This window comes from Leptonotus elevatus, chromosome 21 (genome assembly GCF_054856555.1).
Source record: "Leptonotus elevatus isolate MCC_2025b chromosome 21, RoL_Lele_1.0, whole genome shotgun sequence".
NCBI classification, from domain to species: domain Eukaryota; kingdom Metazoa; phylum Chordata; class Actinopteri; order Syngnathiformes; family Syngnathidae; genus Leptonotus; species Leptonotus elevatus.
The window spans coordinates 12,529,884-12,552,609 of record NC_141259.1 but is presented as its reverse complement, the minus strand read 5'-3'; the positions used below and the strand labels follow the sequence as shown (position 1 = coordinate 12,552,609).

Sequence of the window (22,726 nt, the reverse complement as noted above, 5' to 3'; positions counted from 1 at the left end):
GACAACTTTGTCACATTTCTGTCCAGAATGACCTCCGTGGTCGTCTCCCATGAAGTCCACTTATCGTTACCATCCGTCTCCATCAATTGTGATGATTGGGGAAAAAATCCACACCAAATATATTTGGTCGTTTTTTTTTTTTTTTTTCCTTTTCTAATTAATCCCGATCGACTCCAGTTTGACCCTAATGAGCAAGCACGAGTACAGGACAGATTTTTGGCTGCCCCCGGTTTGACTTGCATATTTTCTTTCTTTAAAATCTTTTGATAATCACAGTGCAGTGTTCCCAACATATTTGAGTGATAACCAAAAGCCTAAAACACGCAAACAGTGTTAGAAGCATTTTGTTGACTAAATGAAAATCATTACAAAAAGTGGTGCCCCGCTCAAATTTTGCGAGAGAATAAGCAGACATGTCTGCTGCCCTCCCAGACGGGCTTCCCTTCTCAGTTGAACACGACATCCAAAATATACAGTTGGCCATTTACAATGCCCTGAGAAAACGGCGTGACACTACGACAGCGCGGACGCAGAGCAGGCTTCGTGAATGGCCTCCAGTGTTGCTTCTGTTCCTGGCCTGTGTCACTTGCCACGCCGCCGACCCCAACTGGGAGGACAGTCCCGCTAGGGAAAGGGGACGCCGCAAAAGCCGCCTGAGGCTGTGCAGAACCTTGACTTGCTTGTTCCATTATGTAATGCGGCGACGAGCTGCATTGCGGTCGTTGGGCAGGTGCCGGATGAGGAGGTTCTGGCTTCTAAGACGTCCATTTTCTATAGTGCTTGTCCTCATTCATTTTAGCCAGACACCTATGGACGATTTTAGTCACCATTTTACTCTTAACATGTTTTCAGAATGTTGGCGGAAATTACACAAGCACAGAGATAAACTCGAACTGTAACATTATTGAGACCTTTAGACCTTTTTTTGTTGTTTTTGTTTTAATATTTACATTCTAAACCAAACCGTTGGCTCACTTCCGGTGTTCATGGTTTCCATGACAACACTTGCGCAGTCAAAAATAAACTTTTCCACTGTCCTACTATTTTTCTTTGACGGCACACGCATAATAACCCCCCAGAAAGCAGGTAGGATAATATATATATATATATATATATATATATATATATATATATATATATAGTAACGTTTTTAAAGTTGTTTTTATGTGCGCGTACTCGGACGTCAAACTGTGGAAGGTGGCGCATCGCACGTCAATGTCATGCTAGCCAAATTAGCAACACGGGCTACACGCACACAACTTTTGTGCTAGTTACACACTGCACACTATCCTATATTCTTGTGTTTTATTATCGTTATTGTGCGCGAGACAAAGCAGTTGCATTCCCGTTTATGTCGCGCTACGTGTTGAAATGATGACAAGTCAATCATCACAACGGGGGTTGACAGAGTGTGACGTAGTTGTATTCCGTTTGGACCCACCTGTGGCACGGAAGGACCACCATGGTACGCCTGACCACGGACCTCATAGCCAAGTCCAGATACAACTTCAAGAAAAAGAGAGGACTCTCTCTTGAGTACTATCTCAAGACCCTCACCCATCTCCACTTCTCCGGGCACAACATTGAGGACATTGTGAGTAAAAGCATCTTCAGGTTTTTTTCTTCTTGAAATGTAAAATTTTGTTGACATTTCAAATGAATGGAAATGCCATTCATTCGTTCTCGCCGAACAAAGAACACTTAAAAAAATAGATAAAACAACAGGACCCTAGGGTATTGTACTTTGTAAAAATAAAAATAAAACAATCATGTAAATTAATAACAAGAAACGGAACATGAAATCCAAAATTAACAGCTGACCTGGTACATCATAATTTCATGCTTAAATACAAATTGGCATTGGATACACACTTTTCTTTTTTTAGCTACTAAGTGACTCAGTCTTGTTATGTCTGTCTGCTAGTTTCATTAGCATAGTTTCATGAGCCCGTCCATATAGTTATGCATTTTGTGTTAGCATTAAGCTAGCAGACGTTCAAAAGTAATTCAGTTTGATTAGCTACACGATCTGTAATTGTTTTTACTTTATTTTAAGTTTAAACTTAAACTAAGAGTGGTAACGATCGTAGTCTCTCTTTAAAAAAAATAAAGAATTGATCTTAATTCCCTGTTGAAACACTGAAAATATTTTAACTAATTTGAAAAATCTGTAGAAACTTGTATAAAAAATCGGAATATCCTTTTCTAGAAAAAGAACTGAAATTCAAAAAAATTCACAACAGGCTATATATATAAGGTCTAAAGTATTATATTCTTGGCCTAGGAGTTATTTAAATGTGTAAATAAGGTCTCCTCTTATTTGTTTGCTAAATTCAGACATTTGCATCACTACAACTCAACTAATCTGCTGCTGCTGCTGCGGGTTCCAACTGAGATGTTTCCCACTTGAGCGGGGATCTGCATGCTTAACCTCATGTTTATTATTGTGGTTTGCACTTTGCAGTGGTGTGGAAGTGCTGCTGTTTCAGCTGTTTTTAATAAGCCCCCCCCTCCCTCAATGTGATCCAGCGCAGTTCTCCACAAGCTCCACTACAAACCACAATAATCGAGACAGTGGGGCAGACATTCTATTCTATCACACCTCCAGTTTTATAGAAATTTACAATTAGGAAATTATATTTGCGCCATTCCGCCGTAAGTCCCCCCCCCCCCCCCCCCGAGAATGACATTTCTCATTATCTTCTTGCAGGGCGACCTCTCAGCATGCGAAAACCTGACCGTCCTCTACCTATACAACAACCGCGTCGCGCGCATCCAGAACCTGGACTACGCTTGTAACCTGACCCACCTGTACCTGCAGAACAACAACATCACACGCATTGACAACCTGGCCCATCTGCACAAGCTCTGCAAACTGTTGAGTATTATTATCATTTTTTTTTTTTACTTTACCATTGTGCTCGTCACTTTGCAGGACTCTGGTGTGTGTGTGTGTTTTTGCAGCTACCTGGGCGGGAACAAGATCTCGCTTCTGGAGGGTTTGGAGGGCCTGGGGGAGCTGGAGGAGCTGCACATGGAGAGTCAGAGGCTGCCCCCCGAGGAGAAGCTGCTTTTCGACCCCAGGACTCTGCGCTCCCTGGCCGTATGACCCACTTTTCCTTTTTCTTAACAGTACGGAAATAGTCTTCCATCTACACTGCGCTTGAAAAACGATGTCGAGGTCAGATAAGCGGCTTAAAACCCCGCGCACGGTGCGAGACGCCTCGCTGGGTTGGTGGTCCTTGTGAAGGGGATGTTGTTTGATGATGTCAAAGAGGCCTGTGTGGCTCAGTTGAACGGCCCAGGACGCGCCGAGCTTCTTGTTTGTTTAGATCATTCAAAGAAATTGCTGTGCAAATTGAAACGGTTTCAGATTTTTTATTTTTTTTATGTTGCCGTTACACAACTTTATCAAGGTGACTCAGCTGGCAAGAGGCCGACTGTTAATACAGCAAATACAGCATTTAAAAGGACTCTTACCTCCCAGAGTCTGTTCCAGTTTAACGTTGTGGAGAGTGTCACAAGGTTTTGAAGTCTCAAGAAATGTGCTGAAATCTCATGAGATGTGGTGAAGAATTGCTGACGTCCTACAAAATATGCAAGTCTCACAAGAGAGAGTGCAAAATTCTCCAGAGAAGTCTTGTGAAATCTCACAAGATGATGCCGAAGTCTCACGAGATATGCGCAAGTCTCATGATGAATTTCTTGCAAAATTTGCTTGAGTCTTGTTAAGGATTTACAAAAGTCTTACAGCATTTGCACAAGTCTCATGAAATATGCTTAAATCTCGTCAGGTATGCTCAAGATACGCTAAAGTCTCACTAGATTTCAGAAGTCTCGTGAAAATACGGCAAAGTCTCGTGAGATTTGCGCAAGGCTCGTGCCAAACGCTGTCTTGCGAAATTTGCTTTTGTCTGCCTGAGGATCATCAAAGTCTTACAAGATGGGCTGAATTCTCGCAAATCTTAGAAAAGTCTGACCAAATTTGCGCAAGTCTCATGAAATATGCTCAGTCCAACAAGATACGCTAATAAACTCTCACTAGATTTGCAGAAGTCTCGTCAAATACACTAAAGTCTCATGAGACATTCTGAAGTCTCACAAAATATCCTGGAGTCTCGCAAGATTAACTTAAATCTCATCAAATCGGGTGAAGTGGTTTTTATGAGATTTGCTTAGGATTCCCAAGTGTTGTAAAAATCCCATGAGGTTGGTTTGCTCAAATCTCATGAGATTTGCTGAAGTCTCAAGGACTACGCTTGAGTCCCACGAGATGCGCCTAGAGTCTCGCAAAATTTGTTTATGAGATTTGCGCAAGGCACATGATATAAACGCTGAGGAAAATTTGCTTTAGTCTCCCGAGGATCACCAAAGTCTTGCGAGATTTACAGAAGTCTTAAAAGATAGGCTGAAGTCTGGCAAGTTTTACAAAAGTCTGACAAAATTTGCACGAGTCTCGTGAAATTTGCTTAAATCTCGTGAGACATCCTGGAGAGATTTATTGTCGTTTGGTTTTACGATATTTGCTTAAGACTCCCAAGTGTTGTAGAACTCTCACGAGGTTTGCTGAAATCTCATGAGATTTTTTCTGAAATCTCATGAACTACGTTTAAAATCCCATGAGATGCGCTGGAGTCTCGCAAGATTTAGTGAAGTCTCACGCAGTTTTCTTAAGTCTTCTCAGGGTGTGTAAAAATGAACGTTTTTTTTGTCTTTCCCAGAAATGTCTGTGCATCTTTGACGTGAATAACAACAACATCGAGGAAATCAGTGACTTGGCCGTGTTGTGGCAAATCGAACATTTTTCCGCCGCCGACAACAAGCTGCACAACTTGGAGGTAAAAATGCTTCTTTGAAAAGCACTTTTCTCCTTGAAGTCCATCCGACGGCGTGATTAGCTGACGGCGTTAGCGTGACGGCGCTCGTGTAGCTGTACGCAGCCACGCGTGAAATGATATGGTGATACGGGTTCTACACAACCAAATCCTGCAAATCCCACCGTCGGCTCGAATGACTCTCTCGGGGTTGGAATTATTCAACAAATCAGCGAGGCGCTCCCCGGAGGGTTTTGCTAGCTGACAGCTTTGAACGAGTGCTAGTTTCTCACTGAATCGTTTTTTCTCACATCATATTTGGAATTTGTTGGTTGCCTTGTAACTATGAAGGACCATGGATTTAATTCTATTCATATTATTTATTTTTGTATTTATTTTGACATTTAAAATTTTTCGAATCTCGTTTTTTTATATTTAAATTTATAGTTTTTGTATTTAATTTTTTAATTATATATTTTTTACTTTTATTTATTTATTTATTTGGTCCATCCATCCATCCATCCATTTTCTGTACCGCTTGTCCTCACAAGGGTCGCGGGGGTTGCTGGAGCCTATCCCAGCTGGCTTCGGGCAGTAGGCTGGGTACATTATTATTATTATTATTATTATTTATTTGGTCATTTATTTATTTTAAATGTTGGCAGTTTTGGTCCTCCATATGTAACGGGATGTCCTCAAATTTGGGATTGAGAAGCATTTTGAGTTATTATTGGGACTGCTCATTTTCAGCCATTCTTGTGACTCTTTTTGGCTTCATGTGTTACGGAAATTGCATTGTCAGCTTCATTTCATCATTCATTTTTTATTTAGTTGCCAATTTTCAGCCATTTTGTGGACTGTCAAGCTGGCACGCATTTTCCCGGAATCCTTTTTTTTTTCTTGACTTTGCAAATCATTTTTCTCACATTCCTTTGGGAACATGCCGATTGCCTCTTTTGCGTGATTGACAATCGGCAGCCGTTTTTTGACTCAATAATTTTTTTTGGCAAAGAGCTTTTTGCTTTTTGTGTTCTATTTGGAGAACTTCTTTGTTTGGTTTCATCTTATAATGTATACAAGCCGTCTGCCTCTATTGATCCCTCAAAGACAGGCTCTCAAAAGGATCAATTGGCTTTTCTGGAGTATGGACCCCCCCCCCCCATTTTTTTTTTTATTATGACAGGAAGTCAGGCCGGGTGACAAATGGGGACCATCTCAATCCTCAATCGAAGCACTGGTCAAATGCAGGTTCATAACTGACCCTAACTCCCAGCTCCGAGTCCCCACTGGAGCAGCGGGGGGGGGGGCTTCTGACTGACGGCCCTGACACGATCATTTATCAAAGCCGTGCTCAGGGGTCCCCCCCCCGCCCCTCCACCTCCATGAACTGATTGCAGCGCCACAAAAGTGGAAGCGCTTTGGCCAAGACAGGAAGGCAATGAACAATCAGAGCGTGTCCAGAGAGTGTTCATATTTCCACAGCGTGGATTAATGTGCCTTTTGGATAAACATACAAGTGAAGACCCCCCCCCCCCCCGGGGGGGCACTTGTTTAACACAACACCGGCGACACTGTTTATTAAAACAGACTGATGTGTTGTTTATGGACTTTGCATTAAACATCGTTCCGTCCGTGTTTGTCTTTGGTTAGAACTGAGCAACATACATTAATTTTCATTTTTCTTTTTTTCCTCCTCAGGAGCTAGAGAAAGTGTCGGGGTCCTGGCCTTGGCTCGTCCAAATGGATTTACGCGGGAACCCCGTGTGTAAAAGCGCCAAGTACAGAGACCGACTGATCACGGCGTGCAAACCGCTCAGTAAAGTCGCTCGCGTCTCTTCGACGTCAAAACGCGGAAAGGAAGCCAGGCTCATTGTTTGTATTTATGTGCCGGCGCAGAGGTGCTTGATGGCCGCGACATTCAGGAGGTGACCAGAGTGTTTCTCGTCAACTGGGAAAAATCCAAAGAAGCCAAGAAGAAGAAGGAGATGGCACTAGTGAAGTCTCCGCTATTAACGAGTAAGGCACGATGCTAAATTCTTGTACGTTTTTGATTAATCTAAATCCGCAATGTATATTTAAGTACCCTATGTCATATTTTAGAAGGTGCAGTTTTATGTAATTTCAATGTGCAATACATTTTTATTGAATTATTTGAGTATTTTTTTTTGTTTTCTATATTTTAGTGCAGTGTGAATATTATATAATCATTATTAAATATCTGCCAACTTTATTATTATTTAAAAAAAATTGTCAACTGTATTCTAATGTTGGTCATTATTGTGGTACTTGAACTAATTGGTACTAGTTTAAAAATATTGATAGCCACTGATCTAAGAGTTAAAAAAAAAATCAAATTGATGATTATTATGTTTTTTAAATTGTATATATGTTTTAATGTGTCAATAATTTAATATGATTTGGCGTGAAAAATGATGCACAAATGTTACTTGTTACTAAAAAAAATAATGCAGCTAAATATCAATCATGATAAAAAAAAATGTTTGGCAAATTACTCACGTCGACATAATTTGTGACCTGATGCGACATTCTGACATTGGTGTCACAATTTGCAACGATGCAATAATTGATATAATGTACAAAATCAATCATACTTCACAACTACTCAAGGTGTCAAAATAATAGCGTTAATTTAAAGTTCCTAATGACCGCCCCTTACTTGGAATTCCACTAATAAATGTAATAATAATGCATTTATTTGTGGAGACTGGGGTCAAGTTGTATTTTACAATTTTTTAAATGTGCAGAATTTCACAAGTTACTTATTTTTTTATTAGCGTTAATATAAAAAGAAAAATGCACTGAGCTGTCACCAATGTCTTACAAATGCAATTATGCCATCTAGTGGCAGAAAATTACCTCAACACAAATCAATAACTCGTTTTTTACAGTACAGGACATCCTTTTAATTTTAACTCAATTTTATGAACTATTATGAAATTACTGTATCAATGACTACAAGAAGCATCCATTTTTCTTTTCTATTAGTTAACGTTTTTTTTCCACTTTAATGTTAACAAGAGTATGAAAACTTAGAAAAAAAGATTTTATTTAGAACAGATATAAAATTTGCGATTAATCGTCAGTTAATGATTGAAGTCATACGATTAATTACGATTAAAAACAATTAATCACCTGACAACCCTAATAACTACATATCTAAAGAAGAAAAATATTGAAATGTTAAAGTACACAATTGCTTCTTAATTTCATCAGAGAATATAAATTCGGAATAATGTAAAAATAATGAAAAGTGTCATCAAAAAGTGACAATATTGAGATTTAATGTTGGGCTATATATAGCGTTTTGTTTTTTTAAAATAGGAGTGACGCTTGGTGTCCAACAGTAAGATTATTCCTAATACATTTTGTGTTTGCATGCGTTGCAGATAACATGAGCATGGGCCAGGGTGTGTGTCCGGGTCACCTCTGTTGCCACGCTCGCGCGCAAGGTTGGAAGAAGCCGCAGCAGCAGCCTCACAGGTCTGATATCGTCACATATATATATATATATATATAATTTTTTTTGTGTGTGTCTGATTTACGTTTGAATGTATTCATATGAAATGACCATTTTTTGGACTTGTCTTGTAGGGTGCAGCAGTTAAAAAGCTGTCTGTACAGACAGAGCCGCATGGCCGTCACCTCGGACGTCAATAAGAAAATCACATAGATTTGATTGTTGAACTAAAATCTGATTGATTTATTTCATCTGTCGGTGTAACTCAGTTGCTGAGGAATTTAACATTAAAAATGACTTGAAGCTGTTTTGTCTGTCATTTTATTGAAATAGAAGTGACATTTTGTCATGTCTATGTTGTATTATTTTTTTTTTTATGTCGTTGCTCAAATCAAACATGTACGCTGTCGTGATATAAATGGTAAATTGTTGTGTAAATGCTACATGAGTGTGCGAGGTAATTAGGCAAATAAGATTAGTTGACCTTCTGAATGAGTGGCCCCACAGGATATTGTTACTAGTCCTTATAAAAACAAAATGGAACCTTAAAGGGGCCAGCTCATTACAAAAAAAAAAAAAAAAAATCATTATTGAGGAGAATTTCCTCACTGTTGATTACAGCCTGTGCCACTTTAGTCCCCCCAAACTTTTTTTTTGTTTTGTTTTGCATATCACCTCAGTTTGTCTTCACGGTCTACTGCAAGAAGCCTTTTGATGGACAGGCCTTTCATCCTCCGTGGCTTGAAGGGGGGCATTTTCTGATAGGCCAGCAAAGGCAGCCAATTAGAGTGGGGGACTGCGGCCCCAAGCAGTGAGAGTGGAAAAAGGGAAGGGAACTCAGCCCTCCTCAAGACACAAACGAGCCGAGAGAGAGGAGAGGAAAAGTAGTGAAGAGTCACAGTGGAAGGTGTTTAATGAGTACGTGAAATCCACTCAGGTGGGGTGGATTCCTTTTTTTATTTTTTTTTCTCTCCAGGGGGGTACGCAGTCTTTAATGACGTCTGCTTGGGGAACTCGAGGTGAGTCTTGGCACTGTTTTTGGACATGCCGTTGACACTAAGTTTATTTTCTTAACCCTCATATTTGACCCGTGTCACCATATTGTATCGCTCCAGCGGCGTGGCCAGGAGCAGTTGGCCTATTTGGAAGTTTTTCATTGTTGAAAGTAATTATTTGATATGAAAGTTTATTGAACATTACTGTTGCAGGTCAAATTGACGCATGCTATTGTATCATATTGCTCCATAAAGAAGTAGTTGGCCCGTTTTAAAGATTACATATATAAAAGTAGTTATTTGCTATAAAAAGTTGGTAAACATGTTTTGTTACGGGTCAAAATGACCCATATCATCATCGGTCTCCTAGATTAGACCACATGGCCCATTCTAAGGAAATGTAACAAATGTGATATAAAGTTTATATCTTGTCTTTTTTGTCACATGGTTATTTTGAACCAGCATTAAAAAAAAAAGAGGTTTTTTTTTTATGCCACATTCATTGTATGCTCTTGGATTTCATATCCAGGCATTAAAAAAAGTTGTACAAACTGAATATTGATGTTTAATGCTTTTTAATGGGCTTAATTGATCAAGAACATTAGGCCGATTGCTGTGCTTGGAAAACAGTGTCCATTTAAATAAAAACTCATGTGTTTATACTACACCAATAACCTCTGTTACCACTACTTTCACCATTAAGACTTTGAGCAAACATTTTTTTAAGTGGAGAAATGACAAATCCATAAAATATTACTCTAAAGAAGTTAAACATGTTTTTAATGGGTCAAATTGACCCTGCAGGACAAACGTATTTTAAGTGAGGGTGTTCCACTAAATTAATTAGTAATTGTGTAATCAGTTTTTTTTTAAAGGGTCCAACTGACCAATGGGAAGATTTTTGCTCTTTGTGACACAAGTAAAAGCATCGTTAGCTTAATAGCGTAATTGTACAAGTTATTTTTAAGTTCTTGCCAATATCAATAAAATGCTTGTAAAGAAATGGTGTTTTTGTTTTGTTTTTTCTTGTCAGTGTATACGTTTTCAGTTATCGAGGTCACGGATTCAATTGAATTTAGTTTTCCAAAAACGTAAAAACAAAAAATAAAAATACTTCGACAATTATGCTATTAGGCTATATTTAGTTCTACTTACTAATAAGTAAACCCAACATTTTACGAACTTCAAAGGTTAATAAATAAGACGGTTCGGGAGGCAGACGCACCCAATGGACTCCGTGACGGTGGTGGATGATGACAGTCCGGGCTGCAGCCCGAGCTCCAGTCCGGCGGGCGGCGTGCCGCAGCAGGCCGGCGGCGGAGGAGGCGGCAGAGGGCGGCCGGCGGCGGCCAACGCGGCGCGGGAGAGGAGCCGCGTGCAGACGCTGAGGAACGCCTTCCTGGAGCTGCAACGGACGCTGCCGTCGGTGCCCCCCGACACCAAGCTGTCCAAACTGGACGTGTTGATTCTGGCCACCACCTACATTGCCCACTTGACTCGAACTCTGCAGGAGGAAGGCGCCGAGGAGGGCGAGAGCACAAGACACGCGTTACACTCGCTCAAAGGGGAAGGATACTTGCACCCGGTCAAGGTCAGTCAACGGCTTCGAGTCAGCAAATTCGTACAACCATAATAGACATTTGTTAAAAAAAAAAAAAAAAAAAAGTTTCATAATGTTGTTCTTAAAAAATACTAATTTTCATACAGATTCAAAACAATATTATATTATTTTGTTTTTAATGTAATAATATATGCATATATATTATAAAATAAGCACGAAAATGTATGCAACCACATTAATACATATATAGATTGATGATTGCGTAATTGATTGGTATCGCAAACTAGACTAAATCCTATTAAAATCAATTGTATTGCTATATTGTAAAGCCTATATGTATTATTATTGAGCAGTATTTAAGTAAACATTTATTAATACATATTTGTAATATCATTTTACATTTTGATTAGGTCCTACTGTATTTTAATTGTACATTTCTAAGAGTGTTTGTTGTTTTTATTCTATATTATAATGTATAACCTATTTAGTATCTAAGATAGTATTATTATGGAGTTTTGTCATTTAATAAATATATTGATCCCTTCCAATAACATACTTGGCTCTCCAGGTAACACAAACATTAGTAGGGCTAAGTTTACAATAATAAGTCGAATTTAATTCCTAAAAAGCACATCTAATATTACTGAAAGCTGCTGTAACATTATGCATAAATGGGGACATAAACACTGTATTTAAAGAAAGGGAAATCAAATAAAAAAAATACTGAAATAACACATCAAAATTAGATTTAAAAAATTACTTTTGAAGAAAGTTTAAAAACTTCTTAAAGATGAAATGCATTGCATTAAATACAACTGAACTGCACTTAACCCACATATACCACACTTTTTAGAATCCCCATTAAATGAAGTAACAACAAATGCAATAGGCCTTTATCGTGTATTTTATTAGCAAGAGTTTTGTTAGGTCTTATATGAAATGTCTAACGTAAGTTGTTTCAATATCCCCTAACAGAAATGGCCAATGAGGTCCAGACTGTACGTGGGAGCGAGCGGGCATTTTCTGAACAATCCTGCAGAATCTGAGAATCAAGGCCCATCATCATCCTCATCATCCAGCTCCAAGTAAAGCATCCAACTGGCTGCCATTTGCATGAGTGGTGCTGAAGGACATTTATTCCACTGTATCTATACAGGGAGACGCTGTAAATTAATATATGATGTGATGTGTTTTTCCTCAGTGTTGTCGTTTCAGTCTTGTTTGCATTGTGCAGGTCCATACCACCCCAGTATGATCTTTGGCTGTAATAATAATGAGCCCGTCATGCTTGGAGTGTGCACTTTCAGCTTGAGACATTTGCACTAAAATGCATGTGTGAATAACTTAACATCTGTCATGTGAAGTGGTCTGTCAGGGGGTCAACAATAGGGGGGCTCCCAGTCTCATGTTCCCTCCTGTTAGTTTTTTGCATGCTTGGAAAAACAAAGTGTTGTTGTGAATTAAAATATCAATTGTTCGAAAAGAAAGTAATTATATTGTATCATATCTATCCAGGTTATTTAAAAGAGAAGTAAAGAGCAATAATAACTGAAAAGTGGGTCATCATTTTTATTGCATAAATATGTTCCCAATTATTTTTATTTTATTGCATACATTACTTTTTTATGTAATTTAGGTATAGGTTTATGCAAAAATTTTATTTTCAAATTTATTTTTTTCAATAAATTAGACTTTTTAATATATGTATTTTTAAAACATTTACAATAATCGTACTGTGTATTGTATTTTTCATTCATAAAAGTTTGGATTTTTTTTTTTAAATATGTGAATGTACATTTTTAAATAAAATAATATGATTTTCTTACTACGATACATTTTATAATTTTGATTTTTAATGCAATTATGTTCACAAAATATTTTATTATATTATAAAATAATTCAAGTAATTCAAAACCATTTTTACTCAACGTTTTCCATTTGATGATTGCATATTTTATTTCATTAATATTGTAAATGAAACACATTGAAATACTTTTTTTTTTTCATTTCGTTTCAAAGTCAATGCAGTCACTCGAGTTAAGGGGCGCATTCGACGCTCACATTAGCGCGCGCTACGTGAACTCCACCAGAGCGGAAGTACCGCCTTTTGGAGAGGAAGTCCCTCCTTTTGACCGAAAGATGAGATCCGCAGGACGCCACAACCTCGCTGCTGCTCGCCGCATGGCAACAAAATGATGACTTTTGGGGCAATCCTTCGACCGGGTGGAAACTGATGTGTGTGCAAAGGTAAGTAAAAGCGACTTGGCTTGTAATAGAAGTAGAACGTACTGCACACAGTGCACAATATTAGGCTGAAGGCGTTGGTTAGCTGTAGCATGTAGCTTAGCAGCTCGTGCGTTGACCACGTGGAAGACAAGCGAAGCTAATTTAGTTTCATTAAAAAAAAACATAATTAGCGCATGCTAACTGAATTATGTAATTTTCAAGAGCAGGACATGGATTAAAGCAGTTAAGTAAAATGTACAATATTTTGATTAGTTTCGATATTGTTTGTTTCAATAATGTTTTGGTTTTATTCTATATATATTTTTGTGTAACTTTTTACATCAATTAATGTCCTCCCCCAAATACTTGGCTGTCCAAATAACACCCGCATGGCCAAAATTGGTTTCAGCAGCATAGTAGGCCTTGCAATGCACACGTTTTCTTCCCCAATTAATATTGTAGGCCACGCGTGTAATTCTAGAGGGAAAACATGCACATTAATTTATAAAATGTAAGTAATTTAATGAAATTTATGTTTTAAAAACAAGCATTCCCATTTTCCATTAATTGTATATATGAATTTTATGCCTTAAATGTATTTTATTTATTATTTAATTCAGTGGTTCTTTCATACAAAATTCCTGGTAGACAATGAATAATAACACAAACTAAAACACTAAGTAAATGATCTCCTCACGATTGAATTTTGGCCAAGCTTGTGACTTTTTGAGGCCTGTCATCTATTGGCGTGCATCTCCTCCCCCGAGGCGAAGTTATTAATCATCTGGGTAGACAGATGAAAGTGTCTATATTTGTAGTTAGACAGAGGGGACGTAGCCTCTCGGCCATTATTTATCTGCTCCTTGCAACGAGCGGACGCAAGGTCGTGGCAAGGGTGGTGACCCGTTGTTGAACCCCCGGCCTCAGACGCGCCATGCCGGTCGTGCTCCCAAGCTGTGTTGTGGCTGTGCACTTTGACCTTTGGGTGATCCGTCAGTGGTATTGGCGATCCCGTCAGTACATCCGGCTAATCAATACGTCCCACTTTCAGTGTAATTTGTAAGGTTTATGTCTTATTTATTTTTTTACAATAAATATTAGCTCACCGCCTTTGAGAAGTGTACTTGCCAAATAATTTTTTTTGAACAAGGCTAGATGGTGGACACTCAGATTATACTCCACTGTAAATGTCAAACTTATAACCAACTCCATCTTTTATGGGCAGTGTATAAGGGGCTCGAACCTCAAACCATGGCTACTCTTGCAGCGTGAAATGATGAGTTCGCATTTTTGCCGTTTACCCGTCAGACAAATGAGTGGTGAGTCTGTGCCAACTGAATTAGTCGCTGCAAGACGGGAGCCATTTTGACAAACGTACGGAGAATTACTGTAAATGAATAATAAAGTGATGCGTCTTTTTTTTCTCTCTCTCTCTCCCACGGATACAGATAAACAGCTGTGAAATATGATCGTGTGCAGTCTCTGGTAAGTTCACTGTCCAAACTATCCCTCACTAATTAACCCGTCTTGGCACGAGCGCTAATGATGAGTTGACATTTACGCCGTTTACCCATCAGACACTAGAGTGGTGATAGTGTGACAACTGAATGGCTTGATGGAAGACGATCAATAGACGTCCTGGTGCGCAAACACAATTAGTCTGAAAGTGATTATTATTATTTATTTTTTCAGATAAGTGACCTTAAATCGGAAGGCTTGCTCCATCTTGTCTCTGGTAAGAAACGTTTCAAAATTACTGCATTTCCTCTAATAGTGGCTGCTAATAGTTTTTATTACAAATTTTCTTGTGTGATTTATGATTATTGATTTATTACAAAATAGTTTTATTAGCACAAATTGAATTGGGCTTTTGAAGTGTAGTTGAGAAATTGCGCCCCCAAAAATTTTATTTTGTGATTTAAAATAGGTATGTAAACAACAAAAAACATGTTTTAGAGCGTTAAGGCAAATAAACAATACAAGAGGATTAAAAAAAAATTCCCCCCCTTCTATCCTTAAACCACAACTGTTATAGAGTGTGGCTCTAAAATGATTTGCGGGGGGGGGAAAGGGAAGTATATATAATTTTTTTAATGCATCTGTTCAAATAGCAGCTGCCCTTACTCAGCTGTTGAGTAAATAAGCGGCCCCTAGTTGAGGAAATGCAGCATAGATGCATTTTGTCACAACTCTTAATGATGATTTTGCTTTTCGCCGTTTACCCATCAGACAATAGAATGGTGACACTGTGATAACTGAACTTTGTGCAAGACAGGCACATTGTCGATGTGATAAATGGCCCGAAATTTTGAAACTGACTTGGTATTTTCTGTTTACAGACGCACGGCGGCATAAACGGTCAAGGAAGGAAAGCCTACTTTAGCACATATTAGGTATGTATAGAAATAAATAGATTCTTTTCAACTGTCACGTGATGTCTTAAAATGTCATTCTGTAAAATAAATCATTACAAAATATCACTTTTGTGATTGTGCTTACTTGTCAGAACTGTAGTATATTTATAAAAACTCTTCCGCTACTCCTCCATGACATAGGCGTCCTCTCGCGGTGCGTAGGCGTAGATAAAGCGTAGGATGTCCTGGTGGAGTTGATCCAGGGCTCGATCCCTTCTGGCCAGGCTGTCCGCATCTCCCAGCTCGCCAGGGAACACGGCATCGGGCGGGATAACGAGCACAGACGCCCCTGTAGGGGGAGAGGCGGCGGTGTTGAATACTTGTGCTGTCATCATGAAATGTGGAAGCGTACCGTGCTTTAGAGTGACAGAGTTCTCGCAGAGGAGCACCGCAATCACGGCGTCTTCCTGCAGTACTTGCCGTCGCAGGCTTAATTTGCAGTGGGCCTCCGCTAAAGAGATCCTGTTACAAGAAAACATGAAAAGGAGCTCTTTTTTTTGGGACAGTTCTAATACTGATTAAAATGTGATAAATGAAGCGGAGCCTCGCTGATTTCTTTTAATCGTACGCTCTTGCAAACATGGTATTGGTTGATAGCAGGGTTATTATATTTTTGGAATGTTCATTACATTTAGTTTTTTAAATTTAGTTTTCAGGGTGGCTCAGTTAGTTTTTATTTTTTCCCTAAAAGGCTTGGTTTTAGTATTAGTTTTCTTTCTTTTTTTTAAAAAAAAGTGTATTTTGTGCACTATTTAATAAAATGTTTTTTACGTTAGCAAATGTTTTTGAAATTTTGTTTTAGTTTTACTTAAAAAAATTAATCTTCGTTGATTGTGAAGTGACTAGAATGTCACTTCTCTTGATGAAAAAGAACCTTTTGTGGATCAAGAGGGAGGACTACGCCATCAAGTGGCCAATAAGAGTACTGTAGGTATTTTCAACATGGGTCAGACTCAGAATGTACTAGTGAGACAGTTTAGGACTCTTTTATTCTAAAGGTACTTTAATGTTTCCTTCACTTAATACTTTTTGGGAGGTATTGGTTATTTAGTGGGCCCAGAAATTAACCCCTCAAAACATTGTAAAGCAACCACTGTCAGTAGAATGCTGCTTACAACAATTTGACAGAAGCAATGGACATCTTGATGCTGTGGCTTTGCGAGCGGACTGTGCGGCTGGCCATGTAGTAGCCGCGGATCATCATCTGCGCACTGGCACTCAGGTCCACTTTCAGGCTTTGTGCGTAGGCCACCAGCTAAGAGTATAAAATGAGTTTAACAACACTGGTGGATTTGAGATGAGCGTGTTTTCTCACCTCTTTGTAGTCTTGGCTGGAGAAGTTAAACAAGGATGGGTAGAGGCGTTCTCCAGGCTTTACTGCCTGCTGGAGGGTGTGGGCGGTCTGCGCGAGCACCGCCTGCTTCCTTGCGCGATCTACGCACTGAACCACTAAGCCAAAGCTGTCTGCAAGCTGAGGCGGTATCTCGCCCATTTCCTGTGAGAGAGAATCTGCAGCACTGAACTGTCGCATCGTCGGGTTATCAAAGCGACGCGTACTGCTGCTCCCAGTGCGGCGTCATGTGCTCTCCCAGACCGCCGAGAAGGACGAGTGGAGTCTGTGAGGGCCCAGAAGCTGCACAAGACAGGGAAGTAAAGCTGCTGGTCGACATCCTCGCCGTATTTCTTGCCGGGGATGAACACGGACACTGTGCGGCTGTCTAGAACTGACACAGAAATTACATGATTTAAAAGCAAGACATTTTCTATGTCGTATGTCCGAATTTGGTCTACCTGACTGAATGGCATCCAGCTTGTCTTTCCGGAAGCTGCTCAGATCTCCCAGCATGCAAACGCCGCCAGTGGCCAGCAAGGTGGAGCCGGCGTGGATGTTGGCGGTGCCCGCGCCGTGCTCGTCCTGGGACAGGGAAGCAAACAACTTCCCTGAAGCCGGATGCCGCACCCCGCGACGTGCCAGGCTCAAGCCGTAAGCCATCAGCCTGACAAAAGTTTAATTGTGAAGAATTAAATAGTGCATTGAGATGAATTCGCTGTCTACCGGGTTGCGGTACCTGTCCAATATGAGTTTGTCGTCTGTCGTGATCAGGAGATCCAAGTTGAATACTTTGTTTTTTGCGTCCGCTCCGGTTTGCACCAAACTGAGCAACAGGCTGAGCTTCAGGGTGTTGAAGAGGCCTGGCGGGGCCACGTCCAGACCGAAGCAGTGAGACGCCATGGCGGAGAAGCTCCAAGGAGAATCTCTGGTAACCTCAAGCAGCTCCTTGAACTTGTCGTTGATTTCATGCGGATCTAGAAGTACAAATTAGGAGTTCGTATTATTCGACAAATGCACTCTAAAAAGAGAGTTGTTGACCAACTTGATTGAAGTGTTTCAAGTGGTAACACCCGATTGAATTAAGTTAATCCAAAATTAATATCAAATATTAAGTTTAACTCAATTAATTAAACTTAATGACCTCATAATACCTCCCAAAATATTTCAAAGCACATTCAGTTCTAGTAAAGCTGGGAAACCTTCTCCACGCTCATTCAGAAATGGTAAAAACAAAATAACATCTTAAGGGTGTTGATTTTCCAAGAATGGCCCAAGACTGCAGTTTAATTTGTCGTTGCTGAATCAAACATTTATGAGAGGCAAAAAAAAAGCCAGTATTTTGCTTGAATCTAATTTTAAATGAGCAATTATGCCACCTAGTGGTTAATATTTTGGATTCGCGTGTGTGCGCAAGGATGTTAGGAATTCAAGTTTGGATGGAAAATCTCGTCAGTCGTACCTGTGGGCTAATTTCTTTGATTCGAGATGATGAGAGAACATTTTATGTGAAATGGTTTTCGATCTTAAATGGCAAGCTAGCAACTTAGCAAGCAGTGCTAATGCGAATGTTTATCTTTGGCGCGCTCTGCCTTACATTCTGGCTCCCACGGTTGGACGCTGTTGGCCTCGACACTCCAAGTGATGTTGGGCGAGCGGTGCACATGCGCGGGTATGCCGATCACTCGGTAGAGCTGACCGATGCTCATCACGTTGCACAGCTCATCTGCGGTGAGGGGGCAAACAAAGCAATGAGTCCCAAAGCGAGTAAAGAAACTCGCATGCCATACCAGCCACTGCCAAGACAAACAAGCATGAGGCCCCTTCAGAAACAAAGATTGGGCTGTGTGCTTGTCGTAATGAGCGCCCCTTGCGCTTATTAACATGTTTGTAACGGGAAGCCGGTGTATTCGCTTCCAGAATATGTTAATCCCGGCCGTTGAGTTTTGCTAAACCCTCCAGGGGGTAGCGGCTGGACAGCGTTACGCGCGGGGACAGAAACACTTAATACCACACCGAGTCAGGCGCAGACGTGTATTTATTTGAACTCTTTCCCCCTGCAAAGTTTGTGCTCCAAAGCGAGTTTCGTTTAGCAAAAAGCAGGACAATATTAATGAGCGAATTCCACTGATGTGACTGTGTGTAAATAGTAGAAATTACAATCACATTATTCAGTGTTGGGAGTGAACATAATGGATGAGGTGAGGTTTTTACAAACAAATATCAGCCATGTAAATGTTTGGCCTGTTAATTTAGGGCACGTCTTTACCTTGTAAATGAAAGCTGATCCGCCACAAGTCACCAACACTAATTTGATTTACTGTTCCTCCAGAAACAATGGCAACACTGTACAGTTGACCCCACTAAAGTTGTGTTTTAATTCCACAATAATTTCCCCCCATATGTCAATTCATCGGGAATTAAGTCGACAAGCAATGTTTTCAGTAACATTCCTGACTGGTTAGAATCTGCAAATACCCATAAAAATCATGGAATAAATCTTTTTATATTTCATTAATTGTATTTTACTGAGCAGCTAGTTCTAGAAAGTTCAGTTTCGACCAATCTGTTGCATTTTGTTTGACTTTTGAAGCATATTACCTGTAACTCCAAATACTTGCACTTTTTGGTACTTTTAGTGGAACGTTAGCTTATACACTTGACTTTGACATATTTAACTTATTGTTTTGCAAAATGCACAAAAAGTTACTTCGTATTCGTTATTAGCCCTTGTATGGGCAGAAATGAACCTCCACAACACACTAGAAGGAATCATCACCCTATTATCCCTAAAATGGTGAAATTAAATTATTATTACTCATTTTATTACTTGCATTGCTCATAATTTACTGAACAGCCAGGCTCTTTTCTGGTCATCACACTTTTTTTGTTTTGTTAGACTTTTGATGCATATTTTCCAGAAAATTATGGTTGGGCTCCACTTTTAATTTTTTTTAACTTTTAGTAGTATAGTGTCTTGCATACTTGACATTTACAGCTTGGGAACTTTTACTGTACTCTTATTGCTCTGGAAAAAGTAGCATGTTTTCTCTGAGGCAAACTACTAGACTTTGTAAGATATTTCTGAATGTGTGCACAACAACTAAAACCCGCTCTAAATCATATAGAGTGAATAAGTCTAAATATGGTATTCTGGTTGATATTGTGTTAGTGGAATATAAGTTAAGCAGCAAACTGCAGCTGTTTTTATCCATCTCAGGGGGCGGCCATTTTGCCACTTGCTGTCGACTGAAGATGACATCACAGTTGCTCAGGCCTCAGGTAACAACCGAATCACAGCTCAGCTTCAGAAAACAGGTGAGCGGTGATTGGTCGCTGCTTGAGCCCTGAGCAACATTGATGTCATCTTCAGTCGACAGCAAGTGGCAAAATGGCCGCCCCCCTGAAATGGATAAAAACAGCTGCATTTTGCTTCCTAACTCATATTCCACAAATGTAATATTAATCACAATGTCATGTTTAGACTAGTGAGGTCACAACTAATATGTTATTATCAATAAATGTTCTTCCACTTTAAATACACCTTATGTATACGCTACACTCTTACCTCTGAGAAACAGTGTGACCGACTGGTATCTGAGCGAGGTTTGTTGATAGGCACGGAAGACGTCAAGTGCATCGATGTGGATCAATTCCACAAGCTGCTTGTCTGTCTCGCAAAGACACACGCATAAAGTAGGGATGCTTTTTCCATAAGCGTAGAGGAAAAAATTTATTTGAATGGTAAATGAGATTTTGTGAAAACAAATCATAGCTTAACAATTGCAGTGATTTCCGGTGTTCTCTCTCACCTCCCAACACTCTGAACTTGACATCCTCACTGAGGGGTGAATTGCAGGCCATGCAGATGAAGTTGTCTCTCACTGTTGCAGACTCGGTGGCTCCGGGCGTGTGAACCCGCATGGTGTGGAATCCTAAGACAAGAAAGTGCGGCGAAATTTCAATCATCTGACATTGTAGTTTTTGGAATTCTATAACGGGGCCGTAGTTTGTCTTACCCATTGAGAAGGGACAGCGGTCGTTACTGCAGAGGAACCGAGCCGCTCGGGTGTATTTGGTGACCCTCGTGGTAGCGATGACCAGGCCCTCCATGAGGACGGGCCTCATGCTGTGGCGCATGCGAGGGAAACTGGCCAGGTCCAAGGTGTACTCAGGAAACGGTGGAAGGTGCGTCAGCTTCAAAATGACGTTCATCTCAACAGAATCAGAAGAGCAGTCAAGTGATTGGCTGTATGACCCTGTGACCTCTAGTGGGTGCATTTTACAGGGCTAGAAGAACTTGGCAAGAAGAGAGTAAAAACTAGATTCAGATTTCCCCAATCGATTTGATTTAAATTCACAAGAGTTCAGTTCGATTCATTTCATTTCCCACGATTCGATTCACTTCAATTCAATCTGATATTGATACTTGTAACGATAATGACAATATCGTCGTCATGTTATAATATTTAAAGCAGCACATCTGTTAAAATGAGAGGTAGTATTGCATTTTTGCAGTTCTAGCACCCTCTTGGTGGTTAGTTTATTAGTGCAGTTTAATTTTAATTAGAAAGGATTGGCCACTGCAGCAGTTATCACTCCCATGAATCAGTCATACCAGGAAATATTTTTCAATATCTCTCTCAAAAAAACGTTACTTTTCACCCGCTTCAGCCAAACACATCATTGTGAAGTACATCATGGACCGTGATACTTTGCGCCGCTGAGTCAATGGAAGCACATGACACGTGTTATAACCACTTAAGTGTTACACAAACATTGACATCATCAAGGATGAGATGAAAATATTTTCATAATTCTAATTCAATAATCGTAAATTAAAACGATTCTGAATTGTCTTAAAGTGCAAATAAGACAGGTCTTTCATAAATGTAAGAAACAACATGTGAACAGTAAATTTCTATTTTCTTATAAAATTAGATAGATTATTCATATTATTTATTTATTTACTTTTTAAACCCAACCCCAGAAAAAAAAACTTATTTAAAAACATTCTTGTCAGCCTACTGTAGTTTCAGGTACCCTTATTCATTTACATCATTTAAATATATATTTTACATATTGTTTATTATTATTGTTTTTATGAACGTGAAGAGCAATTAATTCCAGTCTGCGTGTTGCTGAATATGCTACCTTTTAAAACTAATTACGATTTTCCTCATACCTGGCACGCTGTTTGTATTTTCTCAACAAGTGACAGTTTCTTTATGGCTGTGAAGCAAACCTGGAAGAAGTCATAACGAAGGTGAGAAGGCGGCATCGTCAGTGGGGGTTTTTAATTTAATATTAATCACGCCCGAACTTACAGACTGAAACATGGCGGTTGCTTGCTGGTGGTCGTGTAATATGCAGTCGCCCAGTTCGGGGTCCACCTCAATCACATCTAAAGGATTGACGGTGATACAAAAGCGGAACATGGCCTCGTTGTAGTTGGGGTCTACGGCAAAAGAAGGAATTATACGCATTAGCCCAAAGCTAGGTAAGTACTGAAATTCTAAATTGAGTTTACCGTTAAAGGACTCGCAGTCTTTGGCGAGTTTCTTAAGGCCGCCGCTTGTGTTAAGGTAGGAAAGAATTGACGTTTGTAATGTGAATATGTTAGCCATTTTTATTTGGTGGCGAATCTTCACCCCCTTTTTGCTACCTCATGCTCGTCGTCAAAACCAAAATGGCAACCAGGCCCGAAAAGCGGGAGCAATTAAATGGACGTCATCAAAATGCGCCACCGAAAAGTAAATTTACTAAAAGAGGACATTTTTCTGGACAAAAAAAAAAAACGGGTTAAAATTGAGAATATACTCCACAATTGCTCTTGACATCAAAAGCAGGTTAAAAAAAAAAGAGTGAATTACTGTTTACTAATATTAGCGTTCACACAATTCTCAGC

At 39.6% G+C, this 22,726-nt stretch overlaps 3 protein-coding genes and 1 long non-coding RNA gene across 6 annotated transcripts; 3 read left to right on the top strand and 1 right to left on the bottom strand.

The window, feature by feature from the left end:
* The first annotated feature begins 1,007 nt into the window (after window positions 1-1,007).
* On the top strand, window positions 1,008-8,569 carry ppp1r42 (protein phosphatase 1, regulatory subunit 42). The gene is made up of 9 exons (XM_086065477.1): window positions 1,008-1,086; window positions 1,456-1,594; window positions 2,711-2,877; window positions 2,965-3,103; window positions 4,722-4,838; window positions 6,513-6,630; window positions 6,711-6,830; window positions 8,222-8,315; window positions 8,427-8,569. Exons 2-9 carry the CDS (start codon window positions 1,463-1,465, stop codon window positions 8,503-8,505), a joined length of 966 nt encoding a protein of 321 aa, XP_085921603.1. The 5' UTR covers window positions 1,008-1,086; window positions 1,456-1,462; the 3' UTR covers window positions 8,506-8,569.
* Window positions 8,570-9,845: 1,276 nt separating this feature from the next.
* mcmdc2 (minichromosome maintenance domain containing 2) lies at window positions 9,846-22,539 on the bottom strand. 3 transcript variants are annotated; one of them, XM_086065473.1, is made up of 15 exons: window positions 22,349-22,539; window positions 22,146-22,276; window positions 22,004-22,063; window positions 20,838-21,033; window positions 20,631-20,753; window positions 20,387-20,488; window positions 18,416-18,544; window positions 17,558-17,795; window positions 17,280-17,485; window positions 17,046-17,212; window positions 16,804-16,983; window positions 16,604-16,743; window positions 15,841-15,950; window positions 15,574-15,777; window positions 9,846-10,791 (listed from the first exon to the last, which is right to left on the bottom strand). In XM_086065473.1, the coding sequence occupies exons 1-14, from the start codon at window positions 22,443-22,445 to the stop codon at window positions 15,611-15,613; spliced, it is 2,046 nt and encodes a 681-aa protein (XP_085921599.1). In that variant the 5' UTR covers window positions 22,446-22,539; the 3' UTR covers window positions 9,846-10,791; window positions 15,574-15,610. The 3 variants fall into 3 exon arrangements, with proteins under 3 accessions (XP_085921599.1, XP_085921600.1, XP_085921601.1); XM_086065474.1 differs by lacking the exon at window positions 15,841-15,950; XM_086065475.1 differs by lacking the exon at window positions 18,416-18,544.
* tcf24 (transcription factor 24) lies at window positions 10,498-12,074 on the top strand. Its single transcript, XM_086065478.1, has 2 exons — window positions 10,498-10,878; window positions 11,824-12,074. Exons 1-2 carry the CDS (start codon window positions 10,516-10,518, stop codon window positions 11,935-11,937), a joined length of 477 nt encoding a protein of 158 aa, XP_085921604.1. The 5' UTR covers window positions 10,498-10,515; the 3' UTR covers window positions 11,938-12,074.
* LOC147155938 (uncharacterized) lies at window positions 12,960-15,551 on the top strand. Its single transcript, XR_015091932.1, has 4 exons — window positions 12,960-13,095; window positions 14,523-14,559; window positions 14,767-14,809; window positions 15,414-15,551. It is a non-coding gene; the product is annotated as an uncharacterized LOC147155938 (long non-coding RNA).
* Window positions 22,540-22,726: the final 187 nt, after the last annotated feature.

What these genes read in the sequence shown, in the direction of transcription:
- mcmdc2 (XM_086065473.1), bottom strand. Translation starts at nt 22,445, where the DNA reads ATGGCTAACATATTCACATTACAAACGTCAATTCTTTCCTACCTTAAC. An exon ending in GACAAACTCATATTGGACAG is followed by an intron (nt 17,486 to 17,557) that starts GTACCGCAACCC and finishes AACTTTTGTCAG; the next exon opens with GCTGATGGCTTACGGCTTGA. An exon ending in ACGCCGCACTGGGAGCAGCA is followed by an intron (nt 16,984 to 17,045) that starts GTACGCGTCGCT and finishes TCTCTCTCACAG; the next exon opens with GAAATGGGCGAGATACCGCC.
- tcf24 (XM_086065478.1), top strand. Translation starts at nt 10,516, where the DNA reads ATGGACTCCGTGACGGTGGTGGATGATGACAGTCCGGGCTGCAGCCCG. An exon ending in GATACTTGCACCCGGTCAAG is followed by an intron (nt 10,879 to 11,823) that starts GTCAGTCAACGG and finishes ATCCCCTAACAG; the next exon opens with AAATGGCCAATGAGGTCCAG.
- ppp1r42 (XM_086065477.1), top strand. Translation starts at nt 1,463, where the DNA reads ATGGTACGCCTGACCACGGACCTCATAGCCAAGTCCAGATACAACTTC. An exon ending in ACAAGCTGCACAACTTGGAG is followed by an intron (nt 4,839 to 6,512) that starts GTAAAAATGCTT and finishes TTTCCTCCTCAG; the next exon opens with GAGCTAGAGAAAGTGTCGGG. An exon ending in CCGCAGCAGCAGCCTCACAG is followed by an intron (nt 8,316 to 8,426) that starts GTCTGATATCGT and finishes CTTGTCTTGTAG; the next exon opens with GGTGCAGCAGTTAAAAAGCT.